A 23,454-nucleotide genomic window follows, 5' to 3' on the forward strand; every position below is an offset into this window, starting at 1 on the left:
TGGGTGAAGAAGGTGTGTGCAGAGGGGGCACAGGGGCTTCTAGTCCAGATGCATTGAGAGTTCATGCTTTGACCAGCCCTCACCCTTTTACCCCAAACATTACAGTGAGAGTTCAAAAAAAAAAAAAAAAGCCTCCCCAAGACCAAATCTCTGAAGCTAATGAAGACAATGTTAAAAAGACAGCCTCTGGATATCAATAACAAATGAATTCACTCTGAAATGAAAATTATATTCTGAAAATGCATTTAAAATAACTGTTTAGGCTCCATATCAGGAATAGGTTTGACTGTGAGTAACTGAGATTCTAAATAATGGTAGCTCACGCTAAATAGGAGTTAAATTTTCTGTTATGAATACATCCTAGGCCTGGTGCGGTGGCTCTACCCCACTAAGCCCTCAGGGAACCAAGCTTGACCCCAGCTCATCACTGTCTCAGTGCTTGGATTATCCTCATAGTTTAACTTTGGTTGCTAGGACTCCAGCCATTACATCTGCATTCCAGGCAGTAGCGTGGTGGAGAGGCATGTATCAGCTGTCTTTCAAAGAAGTTTTCAGGAAACTGACACATGACACTCCCACCTACATCCTATTGGCTAGAACCTAGCTAGCAGAGAAACCAAGAAATATATTCTGGTTTTTTTAAATTAGTTTATTTATTTAGTAATCTCTACACCCAATGTGGGGCTCTAACCCATGACCCGGAGATCAAGAATCATATGCTCCCCTGACTGAGCCACCTAGGCACCCCAAAATATATGTTGCTACAGGTAGCCAGGTGCCCAATTATAATCCAGGGTTTCTGTTACCTGGACGAAAGAGATAATAGATAATGAGGGGTAATTAGCAGTCTCAGCCTTAGGATCCTTGAAGAAATAAAGGAAGGATAACAAGCATTAAAAAGAACAAACAGTGGATTTTTGTTTGTTTGAATTTAAAACCTCTGCTCTTAGAAAGATATCATTAAGAGAATGAATAAACAAGCCTTAGATTAGGTGAAAACATTCATATATCGTATGTCTGATGATGGACTGGATTCAAAATATATTTTTAAAAAACTCTCAAAATTCAATAATAAGGAAAAAATAACCAATTTTAAAAATGAGCAAAGATTCGAATAGACTCTTCACCAGAGAAGATATGCAGCTGACAAGTGACTGCATGAAAAGATGCTCAGCGTCCTTAGTCATCAGAGAAGTAAAATTAAAGCCACAATGAGATACTGCTTCGTGCCTATTAGAACGGCTAAATGAAAAAGACTGTCGATACCAAGTATTGGCAAGGTTGCGGACCAGCTGGTGGGTCCATACACTGTTGAATGGGAATGTGAAATGTTGCAACCACTTCGGAAAACAGTTTAGCAGTTTCTTGAAAGTTATACATATACTTACCGTGTGAGTATACTTACATTCCCCTGCAAGGTGTTTGCCCACAGGAGATGTGCGTGTCTACAGAAAGACTTGTAACCGGATTCTCTTAGCAGATTTATTTGTAATAGCCAAAACCTAGACAGAACCCAAATATCTACCAAGAAGTAGATGAAACCAACTGCGGCGCATCCAAACAATGGAATGCTGCTTCCCAGTACAAAGGAATGAAGTCTGATACACACATCAATGTGGACAGATCTCACGATAATTGTGCTGAGAGCATGGCTTCTGTTTGATTTCATTTATATAAAATCCTAGAAAATGCAAAGTAATTTATAGTGATAAGAAGAAGCTCACTGGTTGCCTGTGGACTGGGGATGGGAGAGATGGAGGGGGTAGGAAGGGGAGATTCTAGGGCACAAGGAAACTTGGGGGTGATGGATATGTTTGTTTTCTTGATTGTGGCAATGGGTGTATACAGTTGTCAAAATTTATCAAATGTACATTATATGTCACTTATTGTTTAGTAAAGCTGTAAGGAAAGGGAAGAAGAAGGAATGTGACTTTGTGAAACAGAGAGGTGGAATGAAGAAAAGATGGCTATGAAGATGCTGGGGATGAAAAATACTCATTGCATTAAAAGTGCTCATTTAAAAAGAAAGGAAAAAGAAAGGAAGAATGTTAATACGTGGATAAATTCTCGACTGGACACAGTCAAAGAGAGAATTAGTGAATTGGAAGAGAGTTCTGAGGAATATTCTCAGAGCAGTGCCCAGAAAAAGAGAGAGAGAAAAATAGAAAAAGGTAGTTAAAAGATATGGGGGTAGTCCCAAATATGTTTAATAGAAATTGTACATGAAGAGACTGGAGAAAGTAAGAAGCTGTATTCAAAAACATAAGAGTTTTTCAGGGGCGCCTGGGTAGCGCAGTCGTTAAAGCGTCTGCCTTCGGCTCAGGGCGTGATCCTGGCGATCCGGGATCGAGTCCCACATCAGGCTCCTCCGCTGGGAGCCTGCTTCTTCCTCTCCCACTCCCCCTGCTGTGTTCCTTCTCTCGCTGGCTGTCTCTCTGTCACATAAATAAATAAAATCTTAAAAAAAAAAAAAAAAAGAGTTTTTCAGAATTTTCCAGAATGGAAGAAGAGATATGTCTTCCCTAAGTAATATGCTTGTCAAATAATGAGAATTTTAAGGAAGTAAATCCTCCACTTCAAAACCACAAAGGGAAATTGCATTAAATCAAAAATGAAGGGAAAGTCTTAAATTATACCCTGGACAGCCTATCCACGAAAGAACAACAGAGCTTCCCGAACAGCCTATGGCAGCCTTTTGGGCAATCTTCCAGGGGCTGAAAGAAAATTGAACAGTCTGCCTAGAACTCCATACCCAGCTGAACTCCGAGTCACGGGTGATGAGGACATCTGGACATTTCACAGAAGAGAAGGGCCCAGCCCAACCCTGTGGCTCTTGACCAGTTCGAGGTTGGGGAGAGGAGGAAGCCCCTCTCACGTGTGCTCGGTCATCCAGTGCTGGCCTCTGTTTCTCACAGAAGCTAGAGGGAGAGAAGAAGGGCTGGATCTAACTTTCATCGTTGCAGTGCAGGGCTCCTGGAAGTGCTGCCTGTCCGCCATGTTGTCAGTCTTCCGTTAGGACAGGAGAAGCAGACGGGATTCCTGGCCCCAGCTCTGTTTTCAGTCCTTCAGCAGTAGGGGCATCGTAGCAGGAGGGCAAGCAGAAGGGAGGGAGGCCCTGGCTTGGGGAGGAGCCCAGGGACACGAGAGCCTCTCGAGGGTGGCACCTTCTAGACTCTCTCTCTGTCTTCCAGATTGTGGACAAGAATAACCGCTACAAGTCCATAGATGGGTCAGATGAGACTAAAGCCAACTGGATGAGGTGAGTCCTGCTTTCTGCTGATTTCCCGGGAGCCTTGCCCAAACTCCACAAAGGAAGCCAAGGGAGTGTGCTGGGGCCTCTGGGGCCTCCAGTGGTGGATACTGCTGTTTGCAGGGTTTGGGATATGTGTAGCTCTGGGGGACCCTCTTGCTTTCCCAGCCTTCCATCAGGGGGCTCTGGAGGAGGCCTGTGGGTTAACATCTGCACATTCGTCCCTGTGTCTGGAGTGCCCAGTGCCCCCAGCTCCGGGCAGCATTCCCGCCAAGGAGGGGGCGGCCCTCCACCTGGGACTCTGGCCCCTCTCCCAGGGCCGACTCCTGCCGCAGGGGTGCAGGACTCATCCCAGTGCAGCTGCCAGCACTCGTTGATGTGGCCCCGTGGAAAAGGAGGCTTCTGGCACCGTCTCTAGCTCAGTTTTCGATGGTACTTGCTGCCCAGGCGAGAGTACTTCCCAGAGTGGTTTTACTGTGGTACCATGTTTGGGACAGAAGTTTGCACCAGAAGGATCCCTCCTGGCCGGCCAGAGAGAGCCGGAGACTGGCCCAGGCCTGCCCTGGGGTGGCTGACCGGAGCCTGGGACTGAGGACTCAACCCACAGCTCTCCTGTTGGATCTGTGCTGCTGGCCCGGGCGGGGGTGCCAGGGCTGTGCCCCGAGGGACTGTGCGCTGTGTGGGAGGTCAGACTCGTACTGGCACCTCCTGGATGCCCCTCTCTGGGCCCCAGGAGCCAGGACAGGGAGTTTGGATCTGGGTTGGGAGGGCAGGGAGGGCCTCGGACGGCCGGACCGGGGACACCATGGATCAGGCCCCCTGTGGGCCTTTGTGCGGTTCTGTGACCCGTGGCGGCTGGCGGGATGCAGGAGAGGTTGTGCCCAGAGGGAGGGCAGTCAGGAACTTCCTAAGAGGGCGCTTGCGGCATCGTGACTCTGCCACCTTCCAAGCACACGAGGAGAAGTTGGTCGGAGGTGGGGACGCTGCAATGAGGTCTGCTGTTCTTTTCCCCGGAGCCTTCCTACCCACCTGTGCTCCCCACCTGCCAGCTGTGGAGGAGGGTCAGGGGAGGGACAGGGAGGGTGAGAGGGGCTGCGGTTTACACTCTCCAGGGCACGCTAGGATTTGTCTTCTTATTTGTCAGGGCGGCTGTTCTCACCGCCACTGAACAGCGGCAGAAGCAGAGGTTCCCCGGGGACAGGTGGACCCCTCCCTCCAGCCCCCTTTCACACCATCTGGTGAGCCGGTGCCCTTCAGGGGGCTCCGAGAAGGCCATGGACACGCTCCTAACCGCCCTCTGCCGGACCACCAGGTGCCAGTCAGCTCAGCCCTTGCAATTCCCCACCCATTTGCAGAGCCGACCGTGTAATGGGGTGCCCGCGGGGGACGGGCCCTCCCAGTCCTCCCAGGATGTCCACCTTCCGCCATGGAAATTGTTTCTTTCTACGGCAGTTGTTGAAGGAAGGTACAGACAATGTGCGGCCAGCGCCCAGATGACAGAGCAGGGGGCCTTTGAGCTGGGCCCTCCAAGGGGCCAGGATTGCGTTGGAGGGCACTGTGACCAGGGACACAGAAGTGGGGACCGGACCGCCGGCCTGGGCTTCTGTTCCCCGTGGCTCCCATCTGGCTGTAGGCAAGCAAAGGAGAGTGTGTCTGAGTGCAGTCTGGCATCAGGGCCTTTCTGCACCGTCGCCTCCGAGGCTCCGGAAACGTTGCCGGCTGAGTGGCTTCCGGGCCTCGCTTCCACCCATCTCTGATCTTTCACCCTGGGGACAAGGCTTTACCACGAGCCCTAGGAAAGACATCATCTGAACTAACTGAGCCATCATCCGACACCCCAGACATTCTCACTTCATCGGGCTGAGGATGGGCCCACGGTGTTGGTATTTGTAAAGCTTTCCGTCGTGAGTCCAATTCGCGGCCCGTGTTGAGAACCCCTACTCTGTACTGCCCTTCCTGCTACAGCGGTAAACCGAGGCCCAGAGCAGGGCAAGATCTTACACAAGATCATGCCATCAGGGGCAGAACCAGCACTTGAACCCGTCTCGGGGCTTTTGGGCCCGTGTTCTTTCTGCTTGTGTACAAGGGCCCAGGCAAGGCATGGCCTCCTGGGCTCTGTGGGGGGTGGGTTGTGCTCCTACTGCCTTGCTGGCCTGGGGTCTGTCCTCGGCCCATTCTGTCCTATCTGCCAGCCCCATTCTGAAGCAAGATGGCGCCAGGGTAACCACAGCTGGTGGGGCCCCTCCCATTAAACGCTCAGGAGTAGGTAGGGGCTTGGGGGTGTGGTTTGTTGCCATGGAAATGTCTCTCTGGAGGTCATAGGACAGGAAAGCCAGTTCATCCTGGGAATCTGCCTTCCCCCTTAACGTCTAGCTTCCTTTTGCGATAGCGCGTTCCAGTGTGCAGACATCTTCTCTTGTACCGTGACAACTTAGGGTCTCGTGCATGAGTGAATGGAGTTGGCGAGCTTTTTCAAAACATTAAGTGGTGGGCCGGGAAGAGAACGGCGTAATGAGTGTTGACTTTATGGCATCCCTATGCTAGGGGCTCTGCATTCGTGAGATCGGTGGTCCGAAACCAGGGGCTGTTTTGCTTTGAGACACGTTGGGTGGTCACAAGTGTGCGGGTGAACGCAACCGGTTTCTATCGGGCAGAAGCCAAGAATGCTGAGAAACGTCCTCCATGGCCCAGGATGCCCCTTGCCACTCACAAAGAAGTTTCTAGCCTCAAATGCCAATAGCGGTGAGATTGACATCCCCCCCCCCCCAGGAATTCCTTCCCTCCCCTGGAAGGTGGCTTCAGAATTACCAGCCTCATTTTATAGAGGGGGAGGCGGGCTTGCGCAGGAGACCCGGCGTCTAACTCCAGGTCTGTCTGAGTGCGGGACCCGGGAGCCTGTCACTGTCTTGGCCTGGTAACAAAACCCCAGCCTTCCTTTCTCCTGAGCTACGGTGCTCTGGGTAGGCCGTGTGGGGAGGTGAGGGCTGAAGGATCTCTGTGCCCCTGGCCTCTCGCCGCGGTCGTGGGAGCAGCCAGAGGAGTGACTCGGGCTCCGGGTTTCCCCTCCGCATTTTGGGTTCCTCTCTTGGGCGGTTCTCGCTCAAGGTCTCAGTCAAGCAGCCCCCGGCTCCTCTGTGCAGATGGAAGCCAAGGTCACTCCTGGTCTCCGTCACAGCAGACCTTGTCTCCCGGTGGGCGCTCACGGACTGTTCACGTTCTGCCCTGAGCTGCAAAAAGGCCTCAGCAGCCCACCCCCAAAAAGGCTGCTGCTGGCCAGCACTGTAGTCGGGGGGGAGCCTACACACACCCAGAGTGGGAACCTGGGGGGCACTTGGGAGCCTGGGAGGGGGACAAAGAGAGCCACAGGACAGAGTGAGCTTTCTGTGACCACGCCCTCATCACAGGCGTCCCCAGCGAGGCCCCACACCGGGAAGCCCGCTGTCAGTAGTCACCCTGTGTCCATATTCTTCCTGTGAGCCATCTGTAGGGGCGATGGCCTGCTCTGACCCCAAGAAGGGCCCTTTGTTCCCGTGGAGTGCTTGAAAGCTCTCGGCCACCTCTCTGCTTTCCCCTCCCTAGTCGCGACCCCGAGCTCCGTGTGCTTGTTGCTCCTGACCTGGCCGGGGACGGGGATCCGGGAGAGGCTGAGTGCACGGCCGGGCTCTCCCCGCTAGCCAGGGCTAAGGCAGGGGCCGCCACCGAAGGCGTCTGACTCGGGCCACGCTCCCACCCGCTACGCCGCACCTCTCCTGCCCTCCCACCCTCCGAGGAGTAGGGGAAGGGGCCTCTCGCTAGGAGGAGGGTGTGGTGGTGGTGAGCAGGCGAGGGTGCCCAGGTGCCTCCTGGCTCCCCGGCTGGGGGCCGGCAATTAGGAAGGAGGAGGACCACCCGCACGGACGGTCATTTACCCAATTGTGCTTTGTGGGATATTCAACCCAAGGAATGTGGCGCCCCTGGCCGAGCGCAAGAGGAAACCCAAGTTCTCCAAGGAGGAGCTGGACATTCTGGTCACGGAGGTGACCCACCACGAAGCGGTTCTCTTTGGGAGGGAGACCATGCGGCTGTCCCATGCCGACAGGGACAAGATTTGGGAAGGCATAGCTCGGAAAATCACCTCCGTCAGCCAGGTCCCCCGTTCCGTCAAGGACATTAAGCACAGATGGGATGACATGAAACGGAGGACCAAGGACAAGCTGGCCTTCATGCAGCAGTCCCTGTCGGGCCCCGGGGCTGGGGGCCGGGCCCCCACCATCGTGCTCACTGCCCACGAGAGGGCCATCGAGTCAACCCTGCTCACGGCCCATTCCGGGCACAGCTTCCCCAGGGCAGAACTGGATGGCACCGACAGCCCCTCGACCAGCTGTGAGTACCGCCGGCCTCCCCTCCCCGGGGCTCCCGCTGCCTGCTCCCCGGCCTCCTCCTCCTCCTCCTTCCCCCCGCCCCCGCCATCCCCCCCTTCCCTCACCTTCTCCTCTCTTCTGTCCCTCTCTGTCTCAACCACTCTTCCCATGCACCCTTCCCTCCTTCTCCCGCTCTGTCTTCTCCGCCCCTTTCCGTTCATTCATTCTAGAATATTTCCTGAACTCTGTGCCAGGAACTGTGCTGGGAGCTGGGAAGAGAGTTGTATATAAAACCTACACTGGCCCTGCTCTTGGGTCGTCCCTAGACTCGTGGGAATACAAGAGCTTTAAGTCGTTGTACAAGGACAGTCGTAAGGAAGGGATGAAGGGTGGACACAGGAAGTCCTGAGAGCAGGGCTGACTTCCTGGGCATATGCCCTAGGCCACCTGCGCAGTGTCCCTTGGGCTCTTGCACGCACAGGGGCACCATGCTGGCTTTAAGGCGCTGCTCTTGCCTTCCTGAAATTCGTAATAGTTTTTGAACAAGGGGCCCTGCATTCAAATTTTGCGTTTGGCCCTGCCAGGTCCGTAGCAGCCCTGTCTGAGGGCCAGGGGCCATGGATCTGCCTCTTCCCGGGGTGGGGGACGGAGTGCGCCCTGGAGTGGCAGTGGAACCGAGAGGCGCAGGATGAGTAAGAGTTAACTGGGCCTCGGCGTGGGGCGAGGGGAGGGGAGGGGAGCGGGGAGCCTCCAGGCCGAGAACTACATGTACAGAGGCCCCGCATCAGGAAGGCGCTTGGCACGTTCCAGGACAGAGAGGAGCCAGGGAAACCCAGTGTAGCAGGCGCGGGGGAGGGGGCGCGGGAGGAAGCCAGCCAAGTCTTCAGGGCCTAGGCCACGGTGGGGGGGGGGGCGGAATCAGTCCTTTCTCTCTCTCTTCCTAACGTCTTTACTTCTGTGATCTTTTGCTGAGCTTCTGCGCCATGCTGCCCACACCCACTCCTCCTGTTCCTCTGCCTCTCTCTTCCCCGCTAAGGTGCCCCCAGATCTGCCGCTCCCTGTCCCTGCTGCCCCCATGCCCCCCTCCACCTCTCTTCTGCCTCATTCTCCTGGGCTTCCTGCATCCCGGGATGGACTTGGATGCCAGCGGCCTGACTGCGGAAACTCCAGGCCCAGCAGGCTATAATTGGGGCTGTGGTTCGAGCTGGGGCTCCCCTTGGGGGTGGGGGGAGCAGTCAAGACCCTTCTGTGCCGGGGCTGCACCCCCTTCAGTTCTGCCTCTGTGCACACCCACTCCCCACCTTCAGCCCACAGTCCCAGTGGGAGCCTGGCTTCTGAGAGCTAGAGCAGGGCAGGAGGACTCCAGGGAAGTCAGCCGCTGGCCAACCCCGGGGAAGGTGGTTCACAGAAACCCTGCTTCCCTTCCAAGGCCCCTTGCCGATGGGATTGGGATTGTGCTAATTTCCTGTTTGGCTAGGGCTCCTGACAGGTGGCCATGCGGAGTCAGTGCTTCAGGACTGGGACAGGAACAGAGACCATCCAATCTGACTTCCTTGCTATGCAGACAAGGCAGCTGAGCTCCAGGAGCAGACATGGCCCCCGAGCTAATTCAGAAGTGGGACTCGAGCCCGGCTCTGCCAGCTCTGGTCTGCCAGCTCCCTGTGAATCAGTGTTTTGCTAAGTTTTAGGGTGATTCTACCCAGTTATGAGAAAAAGAAGGGGGCCTAGAACCCAGTGAAGTCCATTCCCTAAATCCTGCCCTGCTCTCTCTTCCCTCTCCCTAAGACAGAAGGTAATGAGGTTACCAAATGTCACCTGGGCTGGGCAGGGGGCCCGGGACCCCTCCCCTGCAGGCTTGGCCAGCCCCCCTTTCCTGACCAGTCGACCAGCTGGTACAGCATGAGGCCAGGGCTCTGTGGAAGGAGGCCCTGGAGGGGAGGGAGAACCATCACCTCAGCCCCGCCCTCTCTTTCCAGCCCTGCCACGCCAGAATGGGTGTCCTGGGATCCCCGGGGTTGGGGGGATGGCAGCTGTGCCACCAAGTGCGGTTATGAATAACTGGGCTCTTCCTGAGCCAGCCCAAGGGAGGCGCTGGGGCCCTGGGGAGGCACGCGTGAGGCTGGAAGCAAGATGGGTCTGTCTGTCCTCCCCATCACCTTCCCTGGGGGGTGGTTCTGAATTTAGACCCTCTGGGACAGGCAGGGAACCTGTATATTTTTTATTCCTGCCATGGGAATCAGCTCCTAACCTTGCTCCCAAGAGAGCCAAGGCCTGAGTGTGCAGGGGCTAGGCCCCTCTCCCTGTGACTGGCTGCAAGGAGCCATCTGGGTGAGGGCGTCTGCAAGCTGTCAGATACTCCCGGGTTGCCCACCTGGGGGGTCGTGGGGGACATCAGGGCTGGCGGCCCAGGTGGCTCTCCTGCACTGCACCCTCCAGTCTGGTCACTCCCGCGCCAGCCTGGGCCTCCCAACTCCAGCCTGCAGCGGCGCCCTGTGCTGACTTAGAGCTGCAGATTCTTGCAAGGCCACAAGGTGGCGCAAGCAAGTCGGCCTCGGGCGCACAGAGGCTGGAACTCAGAGCGCCTTTTGGCAGGTGTGGCTCCTGAGGCTTTGCCAAGCACCTTCATGTCCCTTCTCTTGTTTAGTTTCCTTGACAACCCTGCTAGGTGGCCGAGTGGCTGGGGAGGTGGACAGAGCAGGCACCATCTTTGCTCTGCTGAAACTGAGTCACAGAGAGATGAAGGGAGCGACGGGATCGATCTGCTGTCTGGGGACTGGGCTCTCCAAGTCCCCTGACCTGGGCTCTCCCGCAAGAGCGGTGCCATTCCTGCAAGAGGAAGGGGGCCTGGGCAGTACTCACGCCCCCCTTCTCTCCAGGGGCTTCTAGGCCGCATGCCTCAGGAATTCGGGGAGCGGGTGCTTCTCTGTGGATGGGAGGGGAGCAGGCAGGTGCTGAATGAGGCTCAGGGCTGGCAGGGCAGGGGGCCAGAGAGTGACGTGGGGGTGGGCCCAAGCCCAGGGCTGCCCCCTTTCTGTCTGTTGTAATCATCTGCCCTTCTTTGTTTCTGTCCCCCAAGATGATGAAGACGAGGAGGCGCCCGGGCCCTCGAGGCAGCCTCTGCGCGTGTCCCTGCAGCGGTCGGCGGAGGAAGAGGCCCACCTGGCCAGGCCTACCCTGCTCCGCTCCTCCTCCTCCTCGGACCAGTCCGAGATGGTGGGCCCCAAGCCGGAGGCCCTACCCCGGCCCTCACCGCAGGCCCAGGCCGCCTGCAGGACCCCTCGGCCGCACCCCAGCCCGCCCGGCACGGGCCTTGACTGGCAGCTCCTCCATGCCCACGTGCAGCAGACTGAGGCGTTCCAGCACTTCTGCCAGGAGCTGGTCACCGTGCACCGGGACATGGCAAGCAGCATGCGCGCCATCGGCCAGACCATGGCCGAGCTGACCAGCCGCGTGGGTCAGATGTGCCAGACGCTGATAGAGATCCGAGACGGGGTTCGGGCGTCTCAGCGGGGACCCGACGGGGTCGCCCCCATGGGCCCAACCCCTCAGGCCGAGGCCCCCCCGGCAGAGCCCCCGCAGGCTCCCCCGGCCCCGGCCCCGGCCCCGGCCCCCTCACGGACTACCAGGTCTCGGAAGAGAAAGCACAATTTCTAACCCAGCCCGTCTCCAGTAGGAGGAGGAGAGATGGAGGCCGGGTGCCTGGCCTCCAGACAGGAGCTCGTCTCTCATGTCCGGGACCAGTGACCCCTGTAGGATCCCGGGGAGATGGCCATCTCCTCCCCACATGCAGGTCGGCGGCCCTGGGCTCCCACAGTGTGTGTGTGCAGCCCTGGTCTTCGGCCACCGCCGAAGGTGCGGGCAACGGCGCCTGGGGACGCTTGCGTGCGGCCTGCTCCTGGTCTGCGGCTGCGGCCGCGGCCTCGTGCGGAAGAGGCTAGCGAGAGCGGGCGGGGTCGGAACGGAATCCTGCTTGCCAGCCTTGGGGCTGCCACCGCCGCCTCCCAAGCCCTGAGTCTGCTGCTTCCGAAGGGGGGGAACTTGAGGATGGGCAGAGGGAAATGAGCCCTCCCAGGAGGGGCCCATCCTCTCCTTCCCCAGGGCTCCGAGCGCGGCGGGTGGCACCCCTGCCTTGGCCTTCCGCTTGCCCTCGCGGTGCGTGTGCTCGGCTGCTGTGCTTGCGTTTTGTGGAATGGGGAGAAGAACGGGATGGCGTCGGAGGAAGGAGAAGAGGCCCTGGCGTTCTCAGAGCACCTTCTGCTTTCCCTGCATTAGCAGAGGTGTGATCTCAGTGGGCTCTCAGGACGGCCGGAAAGGCAGCCCAGCCAGTCTTCCTGTCACCATTATGACCACCATCACCTGCATTTCGTAGATGACAGATGCCACAACAGTTAGTCGAGGCGAGGGCGAGGGGCGGGGGGCAGGCCCGGAAGCCGGGTCTGTGGATTTGCCCGGCTCCCCTGGTCAGAGGACAGATGTGGACCGGGGAGGATGCTGCTCCCTGCCCCCGCTCTCCTGGGGGCCCGTGGGAGGCAACAGCAGCATTGAGGTGGGTGCCCAGCCCTGCCCTGGCCTTAGGGCAGAGGGCGGAGGCGCTGGGGAGAAGCTTCCACACCCACAAGGTGACTCGTCCTCTGGCTGCTAGAAGAACCCAGCAGGGCTCCTGTCCCATCCAGGTCCCAGCATGCCTTGCCTCCGCTTGCTTGGGCTGCATACGCATTAGCGACACACATCTCCAGCTTCCTGTTTCATTTCGGAGTGTGGTCAGACAGCCAGGTTCCTCGAGTCAGGGAGGGAGGAGGGGTGGCAGTTGGAAGCTTAGCTCTGACCCAGGTGTAGCTCAGCTCTGTGTTCTCTTTGCTCCCTGGCCTGAGGCTGACCCTAGCAGAAGCTCTCCTCCCCCCCCCACCCGGCCCACCGTCTCCCACGTCTGCACCCTAGAGCCCTGGTGGGGGTTGGGAGGACCGCTCTCCCCAGTGCCTGCTGCGGCTGTTTCTGGAGTGCTGCTTCTAATCCCAGACCACGCTTTGTCCCATGTCAAGAGCATGGGGGACATCTGCAATGTCCCTGTGTCCTCAGCTCCATCTCCCCACTCTGTGGTTCTTTGGGGGCTCCTGCTACCCCAGACCCAACACTCCCCTGTCCGGCAGCCCAATGGCTTGATTATTGCCTGGCCTTCCCCTGCCCTAAAATGCTGGAATCCAAGATTGCCTTCCCAAGTCTTTTTGTTAAGATGGCAATAAAAAGAAATTGATCTCACACTTGGAACGCACCCAGTCTCCAGGATCTTTCTTTGGTGTATATTCTCTTTCTTCGCTTCCTGTGAAAACCTCAAGGCCCCCAGAGCAGGGCTTAGGTGACTGAGGGAAAGCATGCCGGCCAGAGGGGCTCCAGCGCCGCCGGCATTTCCCGATTCCGAAAGTACTCAGATGCCCCTGTATGGGGCACCATGCTAGCTCCCGCCCTGTGAGGGAAAGAACGGACCTGAGGAGCTGAGCGAGACAAAGCAGCCACATAGGAAACCATTCAGCCATGTGTTAAGTCTCTGCCCAGCACAGGCAGGATGTGGCTAAGTGAATTTTACCTTCTGCTCCCTAAAAAAGTCACCCTTTCCGGCAGAAGACTCTGGAAGGGTCCAAGGCTGTGCATTTGCCAGTGGACTTCAGGGACCACCGTGAGGCATGAACTTTTTTGAGGGTCGCCTCCCCACTGATCCTGGTATCTATCTGTCACAGGCAAGACCCTGCCCCCCAAGAGCTGAGGCTTTCAAAGTAACCAGAGCGGTTCCTCCAGGTCCCTTTGGGAGTCTCCTTAGAAGAGAAGGGACCTCCTAACCTGGGCATTGCCCTGGCTTTACTCCCCGGCACACAGAGAACTCCTCCCAAGCAGGAAATCCTCAAGTCCTGACTAGGGATCTGTCCCCTCTCTGGAAAGTTCCAGCCCGCCTTTGACCTCTTGGAATCCAGGTCACCCTCTTCTGTGCTTGGTCGAAAACCATGGCCATGGAAATCAAACTTTTCGAATTTCTGCCACAAGCAAAGATAATGTGAAACTGGGCCCAGGATCTTCTCCAGAGTGGTCTAGGTGCTGAGCAGTACCTGGCCGGCCCCTCGCTCTGGTCCTGGGGAGGGCAGGGATCAAGTTGGAAGCAAAGGGGACAGAGAGATGAAGAGCCTGTGCACTTCAGAAGAAGTGTCTTTAGTTTCTTGTTCTTGGCTTCAGTGGGGATGGTGGGTCGAGCACATCAACACAGGAAGGCGAAATCGGGGCCAGTGGTTGAAAGTGAATGGGCAGCCAATTTCAGCGTAAGATACGGAAGTCCCACCGAAGGGTCTGAGGCCTCTAGCCGCTTTCAAGGCGGGCTCGGCGATGTTCTTTCGGAGCTTGGGTGACCATCTGGTGGGTGCATGCAGGACCCAAAGACCCGCCCAGCTCGGAGACCTAAACGCATGTGAAAAAACAGAGCCCAGCCTCTTGCTGGTCACTCTTCCCCATTTTTGCCTCCGTGGCCGGAGCAGCTTTCTCTCCGTCGGGGCCATACCCACTGAGCAGGGACATCTGAGCCTGGCCTTTGTCTGCCCTGACTCCAACAACACGGAAGCCCCGTGGGTTATTTTCTCTGTTCTGGTGGAACCGATAGTCGTTTCCTGACTCAGCTTAGAAAATACGGTGCATTTGATAAAGCACAGCGGGTGAGGTGGAAGAAGTGTTGTCTTCGTGCTTATCTATCCAGTACCCAGAGTCAGCAAGGAGTTCAGAATCAAAACAATCCATTCTCATCGCGAACTGTTCAATCCAGAACACACGCCCCCACCACCACTACCACCCACCCCCTTGATTGCTGCAAAGGGCGTCAACTCTGTGGGTCTGGTGTGAAAAGCCATCAGACGAATTGTAGCATTTGTAGATGGGCCTGTGTGAGCCGTTTTCCACCTTCTCCCGACATACTCCGTGCCTCCTCTCCCACGAAGCAGTGACCTAGCAACTCAACAGATACAGAGAGTTGAACTCTCTAGAAGCCTTGACTTCCAGGGAGGGCTCTTGCTTGTGTGCGGCCACGGAAGGGGACAGGCGTGGCTCTTAAAGGCATTGTCGTATGGGGACAGATTCTGGGAGTGCATCAAACCATGGGGTGTTACCGCCAAATACTTAAAAGAGGGAGATCGAATTCGAGGTCATTTGTGTTAGGACTTAGCTTGCTGCCATTCAACGTCTTGAGGGGATGGGTGGTTACGATTTGCTGAGAGTTGCCGTATATGTCATATTTCAAGTGCCAAGTTTCCAAACAACCAGATACAACCAGCTGCTGACCAATTTTTATCTATCTTTGGAAAACTGTGATCGCTACAAAGATTTGGAGTTCTCGTCCTAAACCTTGATTCTTATAGGGCAAGAAACCACCAGGAAGTAGAAAGGGAAATTGACCTGAATCTTTCTAAAGCTTTGGACGTATTCTAGAAGTTGCTCTTTTGAAGAAATCCCTGAGAGTTACGTGTTCCTCATCTCTTTTTCTCCTAAAGTCGCATGCCAGAGAAAATAATTCTAGCTTTTAGAGCTCGATGATTGCTTAAACACCCCCCCAAAAAAGAGAAGAGCGTCTCTTTCCTTGTGCTCTGTGATCCAGGCGATTCTTGTGAGGGAAGAGGAATGAATGGTTGGCCTTCTGAATCTGGGAGTAGGAGACTTTGGATCTACCCCGGTTCTGTTCTGTGCTAACCACAAGGGTGATTAATTTGGGGTGTCAAACCCCAGGCTGTGACTAAATTGGGGACTAGAAAATATTTTGCACATTCAGGGGGAATCTCAGATCCAGAGAAAAGCAGACCCCCGCGCTGGGGAGTTGTGACTCGGAAGTATTCGTTCGGAAAGCCTTCTCTAGGCTAGGGGTCCTCTTTTCCTTTTCCCAGTTTCTTCGTTAGTGGCATGGCTGGGGGTCATGGAGATCACAGTGTTGTCTTCATGGCTCAGGGAGACCGGAGCTCGTGTCTGGTGCTGACAAGCACAGATCCGTTGAGGCTAAGTTCCTGGACCCAAGCAAGTTCTGGGGTCTAAGTGCCAAAAATCCGGCAAGTGTGACTCCCTGCCCCCCTGGGTAGAGCTCATGGCTGCTTCTCTCAACGGGAGTGAAGCAGCCAAAAGCTCACATTTGCACTCCTGCCCCCCTTGGCCTCACTTCCACAACCCGGGGCTCCGTGCTGCAGCCAATTGTCAGATGGATTGGTCCCTGGACTCTAGTGGTCCCCTTTGAAGGGTCATGGCCTCCTCCAGGGCAGAGTAGAACAGAGTCCACGGAACTGTCCCCGATGACAAGGGGCAGGATGTGCTCAAAGGTGTTATGCCTGAGACTGTGCAAATGCAGATTCACAATGCGGCTGGCTGCCAGGACCACCACCAGTCCTGGAATTGGCGTCCGTGTGTGTCTTTTTTTAGGGGGTGGACGTGGGGGGTAACTGTAGTAATTGCTTCACAAGGAAAACTTGGAAAATACAGGAAAAAAAATGATAAAGCAGACCCACCTGTAATGGATAGTCAGTCCCTGGTAAAACACTGGTATGTTTCCTTCAAGTAACTTATGGAGGCTTGTTTTTAGAGCGTGACTGGAACGGGAGAGTAGATAGCTTCCGGTCCTACTCTTCTCACTCCAGGTTCTATCAGGACTGTTTTCCACGTCATGAAAGGTCCTTGGAAAACATTGTCTTTAGATGAGTAACATTCCATCGTATGACTGTATCACAGTTTGCTAAACTATTTCTCCAGTACTAGACGTTTGGGTGTCTTTGCTTTTGCACTGTCGTAGACAGTGACATAGGCAGGGTGGTGGCGGGCAGAGTTTGTCTACTTGGTCTGCGTCTTATGGTCCCTTTTTAAATTTTGCACACATTGTGACAAAATGCACATAACAGAAAATTGACCGTTTTAACCACATTTTTTTTAAGTGTCCAGTTCAGTGGCATTGAGTTCATTCACATTGTCCAGCCATCACCACCATCCATTTCCAGAGCCCTTTTCATCTTCCCCAGCTGAGACAGGATACCCATTAAACCCTAACTCCCCATTTCCCTGGCCCCACTGGGCCCCCCTCCCCCTGGCCACCACCGTTGTACTTTCTGTCTCTATGAATTTAACTGTACGTATAAAGTACCTCATATAAATGGAATCTTACGGTATTTGTCCTTTTGTGACCGGCTTCTTTCACTTAGTATGTGTCTTCAGGGTTCATTCGTGTGAGAGCTTAAATCAGAATTTCCTTCTTTTTAAAGCTAATTAGTATGCAACGTGTGTGTATTCCACATTCTGTTTCTGCATGTATCCATTAGTGGACACTGGGGTTGCTCTCACTGCCTGACAGTCATGAGTCACGCTGATATGAACGTGGCTGCACGAATACTTGGTCGAGCCCATATTGCCAAATCTGTGTCCCAAAGGGTCATGCCCATTTACTCTATACCGTGAGTATGGGAGATGCTTTTCTAGCCAATATGGATGTTATCATTAAAAAAGAAGAGAGAGAAGTCTGTGCCAAGGAGACAAGGAGCTACTTTGTGTTTCAGATTAACGATGCTGAATACTTTTCATTTGTTCGTTACCCACTTGGGTTTGCTTCTGTGAATTACTGTTTACCCTGGACTGGTCTAAATGCACCTCTTTGGGGTAGGCCAGTCAGATGGACTTTGACTTCTTCCCTGGCTTTTAGACAAACCCTAGCATAAGGAAAAGAAGTTTATTTTTGGCTCCAAATTTCCTAGATGCTCGCAGAGCACAGATCCTTTAAACTTCAAATGATTTCCTCTTTTGATCTGTATGCCTCTGCTTCTCTGTACGTGTTACATTGTCTCATCTTTTGGAGATGGCAGGTTGGATGTTGGAAATGTCATTTGAGGGAGAGTTGGGGAAGGGAGAGCTTCTGAGGGTTGGGCAGAACTTTCAAAGTTGTCTGGGTGTTGCTGAGTTGGTGCTTTACAGGCTCACAAAGGAGTCATGAGTTCTAGTGGGGAAAACGGACCTCAGAGTTCCACCTCCCATTTATTAGCTGTGTGACCTTGGGCAAGTCACTTACCTTCTCTGAGTCTTAGTTTCCTTACCTTAAAATAACTTGGACTAGTGAGTGGTTACTAACCTTCTCTTGTCTCTTATTTACCACCATCTTCTATCTGCATTGGACACCCACTTTTTAAAGATAGTGATCTTTAGCATTTATTAATTGACCTTTTGGGCACGCGCTTTGTGAAATACTGGAAAGGGTCCAAGAACCCCACGTTTGCCACCATCAGAGACCTGAGGGTGTCTGGGAATCCCTGCACTTAAGTTAGTGAGGAAGAAATGACATACATGTCTTTCTGGTGCAATCATTTTTGTATCTGGTGTTGATTTGTGTATTTAGCAGAATCTGGGAGGTAGGCAGGGCAGCTGTCATTTCTGGTCTCAGGAAACAAGAGATTCTTAGAGGCTCGGAGACTTGCTCGAGGTCATACAAAACAGTAATGTTGAGACCAGGGACTGGCCCCCAGCTGGCCTCCCGATCCTGGACAGGCAGCTGCCCCTGGACTTTTTAGTACATGCCACGTGCTTGGGGACCTCTGACCTCCCACGCCCGCCCAGCACCGTGCCTGGCCCCGGCAGGCGCCCAGCGATGAGTGGCCCGTGTGTTCTCACCTGTCCCCCTCGCCCCCAGGTACGTGGTCATCTCCCGGGAGGAGAGGGAGCAGAACCTGCTGGCGTTCCAGCACAGCGAGCGCATCTACTTCCGAGCGTGCCGGGACATCCGGCCCGGGGAGCGGCTCCGGGTCTGGTACAGCGAGGACTACATGAAGCGCTTGCACAGCATGTCCCAGGAGACCATCCACCGCAATCTGGCCAGAGGTGAGTGCCCACCCCGAGGCAAGGGCCACGCCCGCCACCCGACGCAGGGGAAGCCAGAGCTGCTTCTCCAGGCGCTTCCTAAGAAAACTGATGGGAAATACAGTCCACCAGCAACGGGGAGACCCAGAGGGACTAGGGGGTGAGCGGCAGCTCTGGGCAAGGCGGCAGGCACTCCCGAGTGTTCTCCGCCCTCCAAAACCCTGTTACAGGCATCTGCGAGTATCAAGAGAGACGGGGCCCCAGAGCCAAGTACATACGTTTAATCAAAATTGATCTCTTTCCCCAAGTCAGACTGATGGAAAGATGCCACAAGGTGCCACTGTCTCAGTAGTAGCTAATACTGACCACGTCATAAGGGCAAAGCAGCTGTTTGATAGTGTCCTCGTGCTTATCACAACAGGAGCGCCTGCCTCGTGAGCGTGCTGGGACAATTAGGTGGGTACTGCATAGAACCCATCGAGAACAGCGCCCACCCTGACCACTGTAAGCCCTCAACTGGAAGCTTTTGGTTCTGATGATGCCGTGTGGACTGTGATCCCCATCTCACAACCGTAGAAACCGAGCATCAGATAAATCCAGTGACTCCCCCGGGGTCACGTGGCTAGGAAGGGCAGTGCTGCGTTTCTCCCGCACGTCGGTCTCCGTGCAGGGTCTAGCCTCTAACTTAGTGTTATATGGCCTCCCTGACAAAACTAGTTTCCTCCCTGCTTCCTCCTGGTCTCCTTCCTGGAATTCCTAATGCCGTGCTGTGCACAAACAGTCTTAGAAGAAGAAGGTTGGAGGAAGGTGGGAAGGGGACCTTAGGTGTGGGGGATGGCTTGGTGGGTGAGACGTCCATCCAGGCTCCATTTAAATGAGTCATTGGAAGGGGGCTTAAAATACTCCCCAGCCCCTAGCCCTTTGCCTCTCTACCCCTTCCTCAGCCTGGCCAAGGCAAACTGGCGAGTCCGGCTCCTTCTTTCCGGAGACCTTCCTTGCACTAAAAATACACATTCAAATACTCAGAGTCCATGTGGTTCCAGGAACCAGGGCTATACCGAAGCCCCACCTGATTATCACATTCCTGACTGACCTACTTATTGGAAGTAAATCTTCATGAAGAGGGGGTGGGGTGGCCCATTGCAATTAAGCTATTTTTAAAAACAAAACCGAATAAACCAGATTGTGGACATTGAATGCACAGCTGCTTCCTGACTTGGTAAAAGGTATCTGTGATTGGATGGTCAGTGAGGAGACCCAGTAGACATACTCATCTTTTGTCTTCTTCGGATCTGGGGTTGGGCACAGGCTGATTTCACTCGGGAAGCCATGTTTCTATGATGAGATGGCCACAGCGTCCATTTGCCCTCTGAAGATGCCTTGTATAAACGTGTCTGGTACATAGTAGGAGCTCAATAAATCTTTGTCGAATGGATAAAAGAAGAAATGAATGTAGACAGCCAAGAAGTCTCCAAAAGAATCGTTATCACCAGAAGAAAAGAAAACCAAGAGAAGTCATGTCTGAGGACTCAGCTTCCGTCCCTTGGCCGTAATCTTCTTGAATTCTTCTGGATTTGTAATGTCCTTCCCCCGCCCCCAGTGTCGTCTCCAAAGCACCTCAAGCTGCAATCATCCTCAGAGAGCCCTGAGACCCGAGGGGAATGCTCAGAGAAGGGAGTGAGCTTTTTCAGGAGTGGTTCAAAGGAGGCGTGGCAGAGAGATTTGAAATGAGATCCGCGAAGACTTGTGAAGATACGGGAGGAAGGAGGGTCTGTTCCTGGCCAGGCTGAGCAGTAGGAAACAGGAAGGAGATGGAAAGGCACCACCGTGTGGGGCAGGGCCAGAGCAGTGGAGGGCGGGTAGGCTTGGTCCTAAAGCCCTTGGGAGCAGTGGTGAGCTCAGTGGCCTTTGGATGTGGAGATGTCTTTGTAGCCCGTAGCTTTGGCAGACTCTGAATAGTTGGTGGAGGCTTAGATTGGTGTGCCAGCCCCGCTCTGGAAAGGGGATCCCTACCCTCAATCACTGAAGGTCTTGCGTGGAAGGAGGTTTCTTCGTAATTGGAGGCTGGAGCCCTGAGAAAGGCCAGAGCGTGAATTATTAGTCCTTCTTAAGTAGGGACATTCCTCGGAGCCCAGAACTGCTTCCTGAAGACAGTGTAAATTATGCCTTTGTGGTTATCTTGTAAGAACAGGACACATCTAATACAGGGTATTCAAAAAATTTATGTTATTCAATCTCCTTCAAGTCACTGATTCACTTGGTGGTGTTTTCGCCCATATTTTATGGAGGCTTTGAAATCAATTTCATGCTGTTTAAAGGTCTTTTTCGGCCCTTAGATTTTTCTGGAAGCCTTGAGTCCAAAGAAGTCTCCCACACATCCTAGGAAATCTGAATGACCTTGTGTTTGAGCAGAGAGGCATGAGGACTCCCTGGTGATGTGTAGCCTTGACCTCCCGACATCCTCAGCTCTTTGCTGCCTGATTGGTCCGTGAGAAGCGGAAGGGTGGCCCTTGATGTTTACAGCTTATGAATGGGCAGATGTCCTGTCTGATCGTAATATAGATATGTTGCGTTTTTTACAAGCGTTCATCTCCACTCTTTCTGCCCCTCGGCTGTTACGGAAATGTAGGCTGTGAGAGCCACCTGACCTTCAGGGTCCGTGAACATGGGGTTGCTCATCGGGCATTCATGTGAGGACAGAAGAGGGGCGTCCTGAGTCGGTTACCCCCATTTGTGCTCTTACCTGTAGGAAACCCGGATTCCTACATGGCCCAGTGCACAGCACCCCTCGCCAGCTGTGGGAAGCCAGCGCTCTGTCGCAGCCGGGAACATCTGGATCGCTCAGAGACCCCTTGGCCTTCACTCCGAGGCTTTTAGCAAACCCAGCTTTCGGAAGCCTAATGGCAACGTCCGTTCGGGCCAAGTCATTGCCTAGAGTCATCTCCCAGGGCCCTGGCCTGATCTAGGAAGGCTTTGAGATTTCCCAGCCCCACGGGCTGCCGTCAGGACCTTCTGAGGGTCCCCCTTTAGCATCTGCACCCCCCAGGGAGCACCCTTCTGTAGCAATGTATGAAACTGTGTCTGCCATTTTAAAGAATGAGGCTCAAATTACTGTTAGGAACTCACCAACGTCTTTGAAGTCAGTCACATGATCAAAGAGATAGAAAAGGGAATGTCCTTTGAAGGATCAGGTAAGGAGACACAGCTGTATTTCCAGAATGCTTTGGGTCAGTGTGGTCACGCTGCTCTTTATCTTGTTGGAGGCTGTCCCCCCACCCCCCGCACCCCCGGGAGCCCTCAGCCACCAGAGGGGCCCTGTCTTCCCGTTTTTTCCTGCCTCGGTTGTCAGGGAGAACCACAGACGTTCAGGTCACTTTCTCTCACGTGCACCTCGTCTTTCGATGTCCTGGGAGAGTGAGAGAGGACGGTTGCTGCGGGTCAGACTTGGCCCTACGGGGCTGTCTAGAAGCAGTCAGGGAGCAGGAAGGAGGGGACGCGGTGTTTCCTGTGTACCTTTTACCAAGTCGAAGCAGCCATCTTCCAATCGCCAAGACTGGACAAGAAGCCTGGAGGGTGGGCATCCCCACGCGCTGAGCTCTGAGACGCACTCCCACCTGCCCAGTCTGATTGGTGGGGTGTCAGCTTCTAGGGTGACCGCACTTCTAACTGCCCTCCCCTCCAGCGTTCCCTCAACCTATAAAGGTGAAGCTTATAGACCTAAGGCTCCCTTGAAACAGTCTTTTTCAAGAATTCTTCCCACTTGTTTGGGTCCCACTCCAGACCCCGCGATCCACTGAGTGACCCGCCTCTCCCTTTCTGTCCCACCTGCCCCCACAGGGCCAGCCCCAGAGGGATGTGTCCGTGACTTCCTTAGCAGGAGGCCTGCTTTGTTTTCTGTTGGTTTCTCCCACTTCGGGGCTTTTCCCCCACGTCCTCACACCCTGGTTTTCCTTCCTAGGAGAGAAGAGGTTGCAGAGGGAGAAGTCTGAGCAGGCTCTGGGGAACCCAGAAGACCTGAGGGGTCCCATTCAGCTCCCCGTGTTGAGACAGGGCAAAAGTCCGTACAAGCGTGGCTTTGACGAGGGGGACGCGCACCCCCAGGCCAAGAAGAAGAAGATTGACCTCATTTTCAAGGATGTGCTGGAGGCTTCCCTGGAAACCGCGAAGGTAGAGGCTCATCAGCTCGCCTTGAGCACCTCGCTGGTCATCAGGAAGGTCCCCAAGTACCAGGACGACGCCTACGGTCGGTGTGCAATGAGCATGTCACATGGCGTGCAGAATGTCAGCCGGACCCAGGGGGAGGGGGACTGGAAGATCCCCCAGGGGGCTTCCAAGGAGCCAGGCCCGTTGGAAGATGAAGAAGAAGAGCCTTCGTCCTTCAAGGCCGACAGTCCCGCCGAGGCCTCCCTTGCGTCTGACCCTCACGAGCTTCCCACCACCTCCTTTTGCCCTAACTGTATTCGCCTCAAGAAGAAGGTCCGGGAACTCCAGGCCGAACTAGACATGCTTAAGTCTGGGAAGCTTCCGGAACCCCCCGTCTTGCCAGCACAGGTACTGGAGCTCCCAGAGTTCTCGGACCCTGCAGGTAAGTTGGTGTGGATGAGATGGTGGTCGGAGGGAAGAGCAGCCCTTGGGCAGTGTGAGGGTGGCCTGGCGCTCTCTGCGGGAGCCATGTTCCGGGACACCCGAAGCGTGTCCCGCGGAGGCGGGCTCCGGTCACAGCCCACGCCCGCAGGTGCCTGCCTCGGACAGGCTGCTCCGCGGCCCCAGGGAGATGCTTCATGTCTCGCCCTTGTATCCGCCTCGTCAATAAAGGAAGTTCCACTGCAGGAGGGGTGTGTGCTGTGTTCTTGACCCGTTGCCTTCCTCTGGCTGTCCTGGTGGTGTCGTAGCCCCACGCTCAACTTCTAAACCCCATCTTTGTCTCTTCCCCAGTCCCAAGCAGGGCAGCTCAAACTCAGTCCCTGGACACGGCCTCGTTCTTCTCTTCCCAAATTGCTGTTCTGCCACACGTGGTCCTAGCTCCCC

At 54.8% G+C, this 23,454-nt stretch overlaps 1 protein-coding gene across 6 annotated transcripts in view; it reads left to right on the forward strand.

The window, feature by feature from the left end:
- Window positions 1–23,454, forward strand: part of PRDM11 (PR/SET domain 11) — an 85,773-nt gene that overhangs the window by 52,611 nt on the left and 9,708 nt on the right. For 4 of the 6 annotated variants that reach the window (XM_045808760.2, XM_087854767.1, XM_045808759.2 and 1 more), the window contains 3 exons: window positions 3,192–3,259; window positions 18,260–18,447; window positions 22,385–23,011. In XM_045808760.2, coding sequence (XP_045664716.1) covers window positions 3,192–3,259; window positions 18,260–18,447; window positions 22,385–23,011 — 883 coding nt within the window. Of the gene's footprint in view, window positions 1–3,191; window positions 3,260–7,190; window positions 7,613–10,666; window positions 12,847–18,259; window positions 18,448–22,384; window positions 23,012–23,454 lie in introns of those variants that run through there. The other 2 variants (XM_045808764.2, XM_045808763.2) reach the window with 2 other exon arrangements.

The sequence above is a fragment of the Ursus americanus genome, chromosome 24, assembly GCF_024610735.1.
Source record: "Ursus americanus isolate L20-20 chromosome 24, mUrsAme1.1.p, whole genome shotgun sequence".
NCBI lineage: Eukaryota > Metazoa > Chordata > Mammalia > Carnivora > Ursidae > Ursus > Ursus americanus.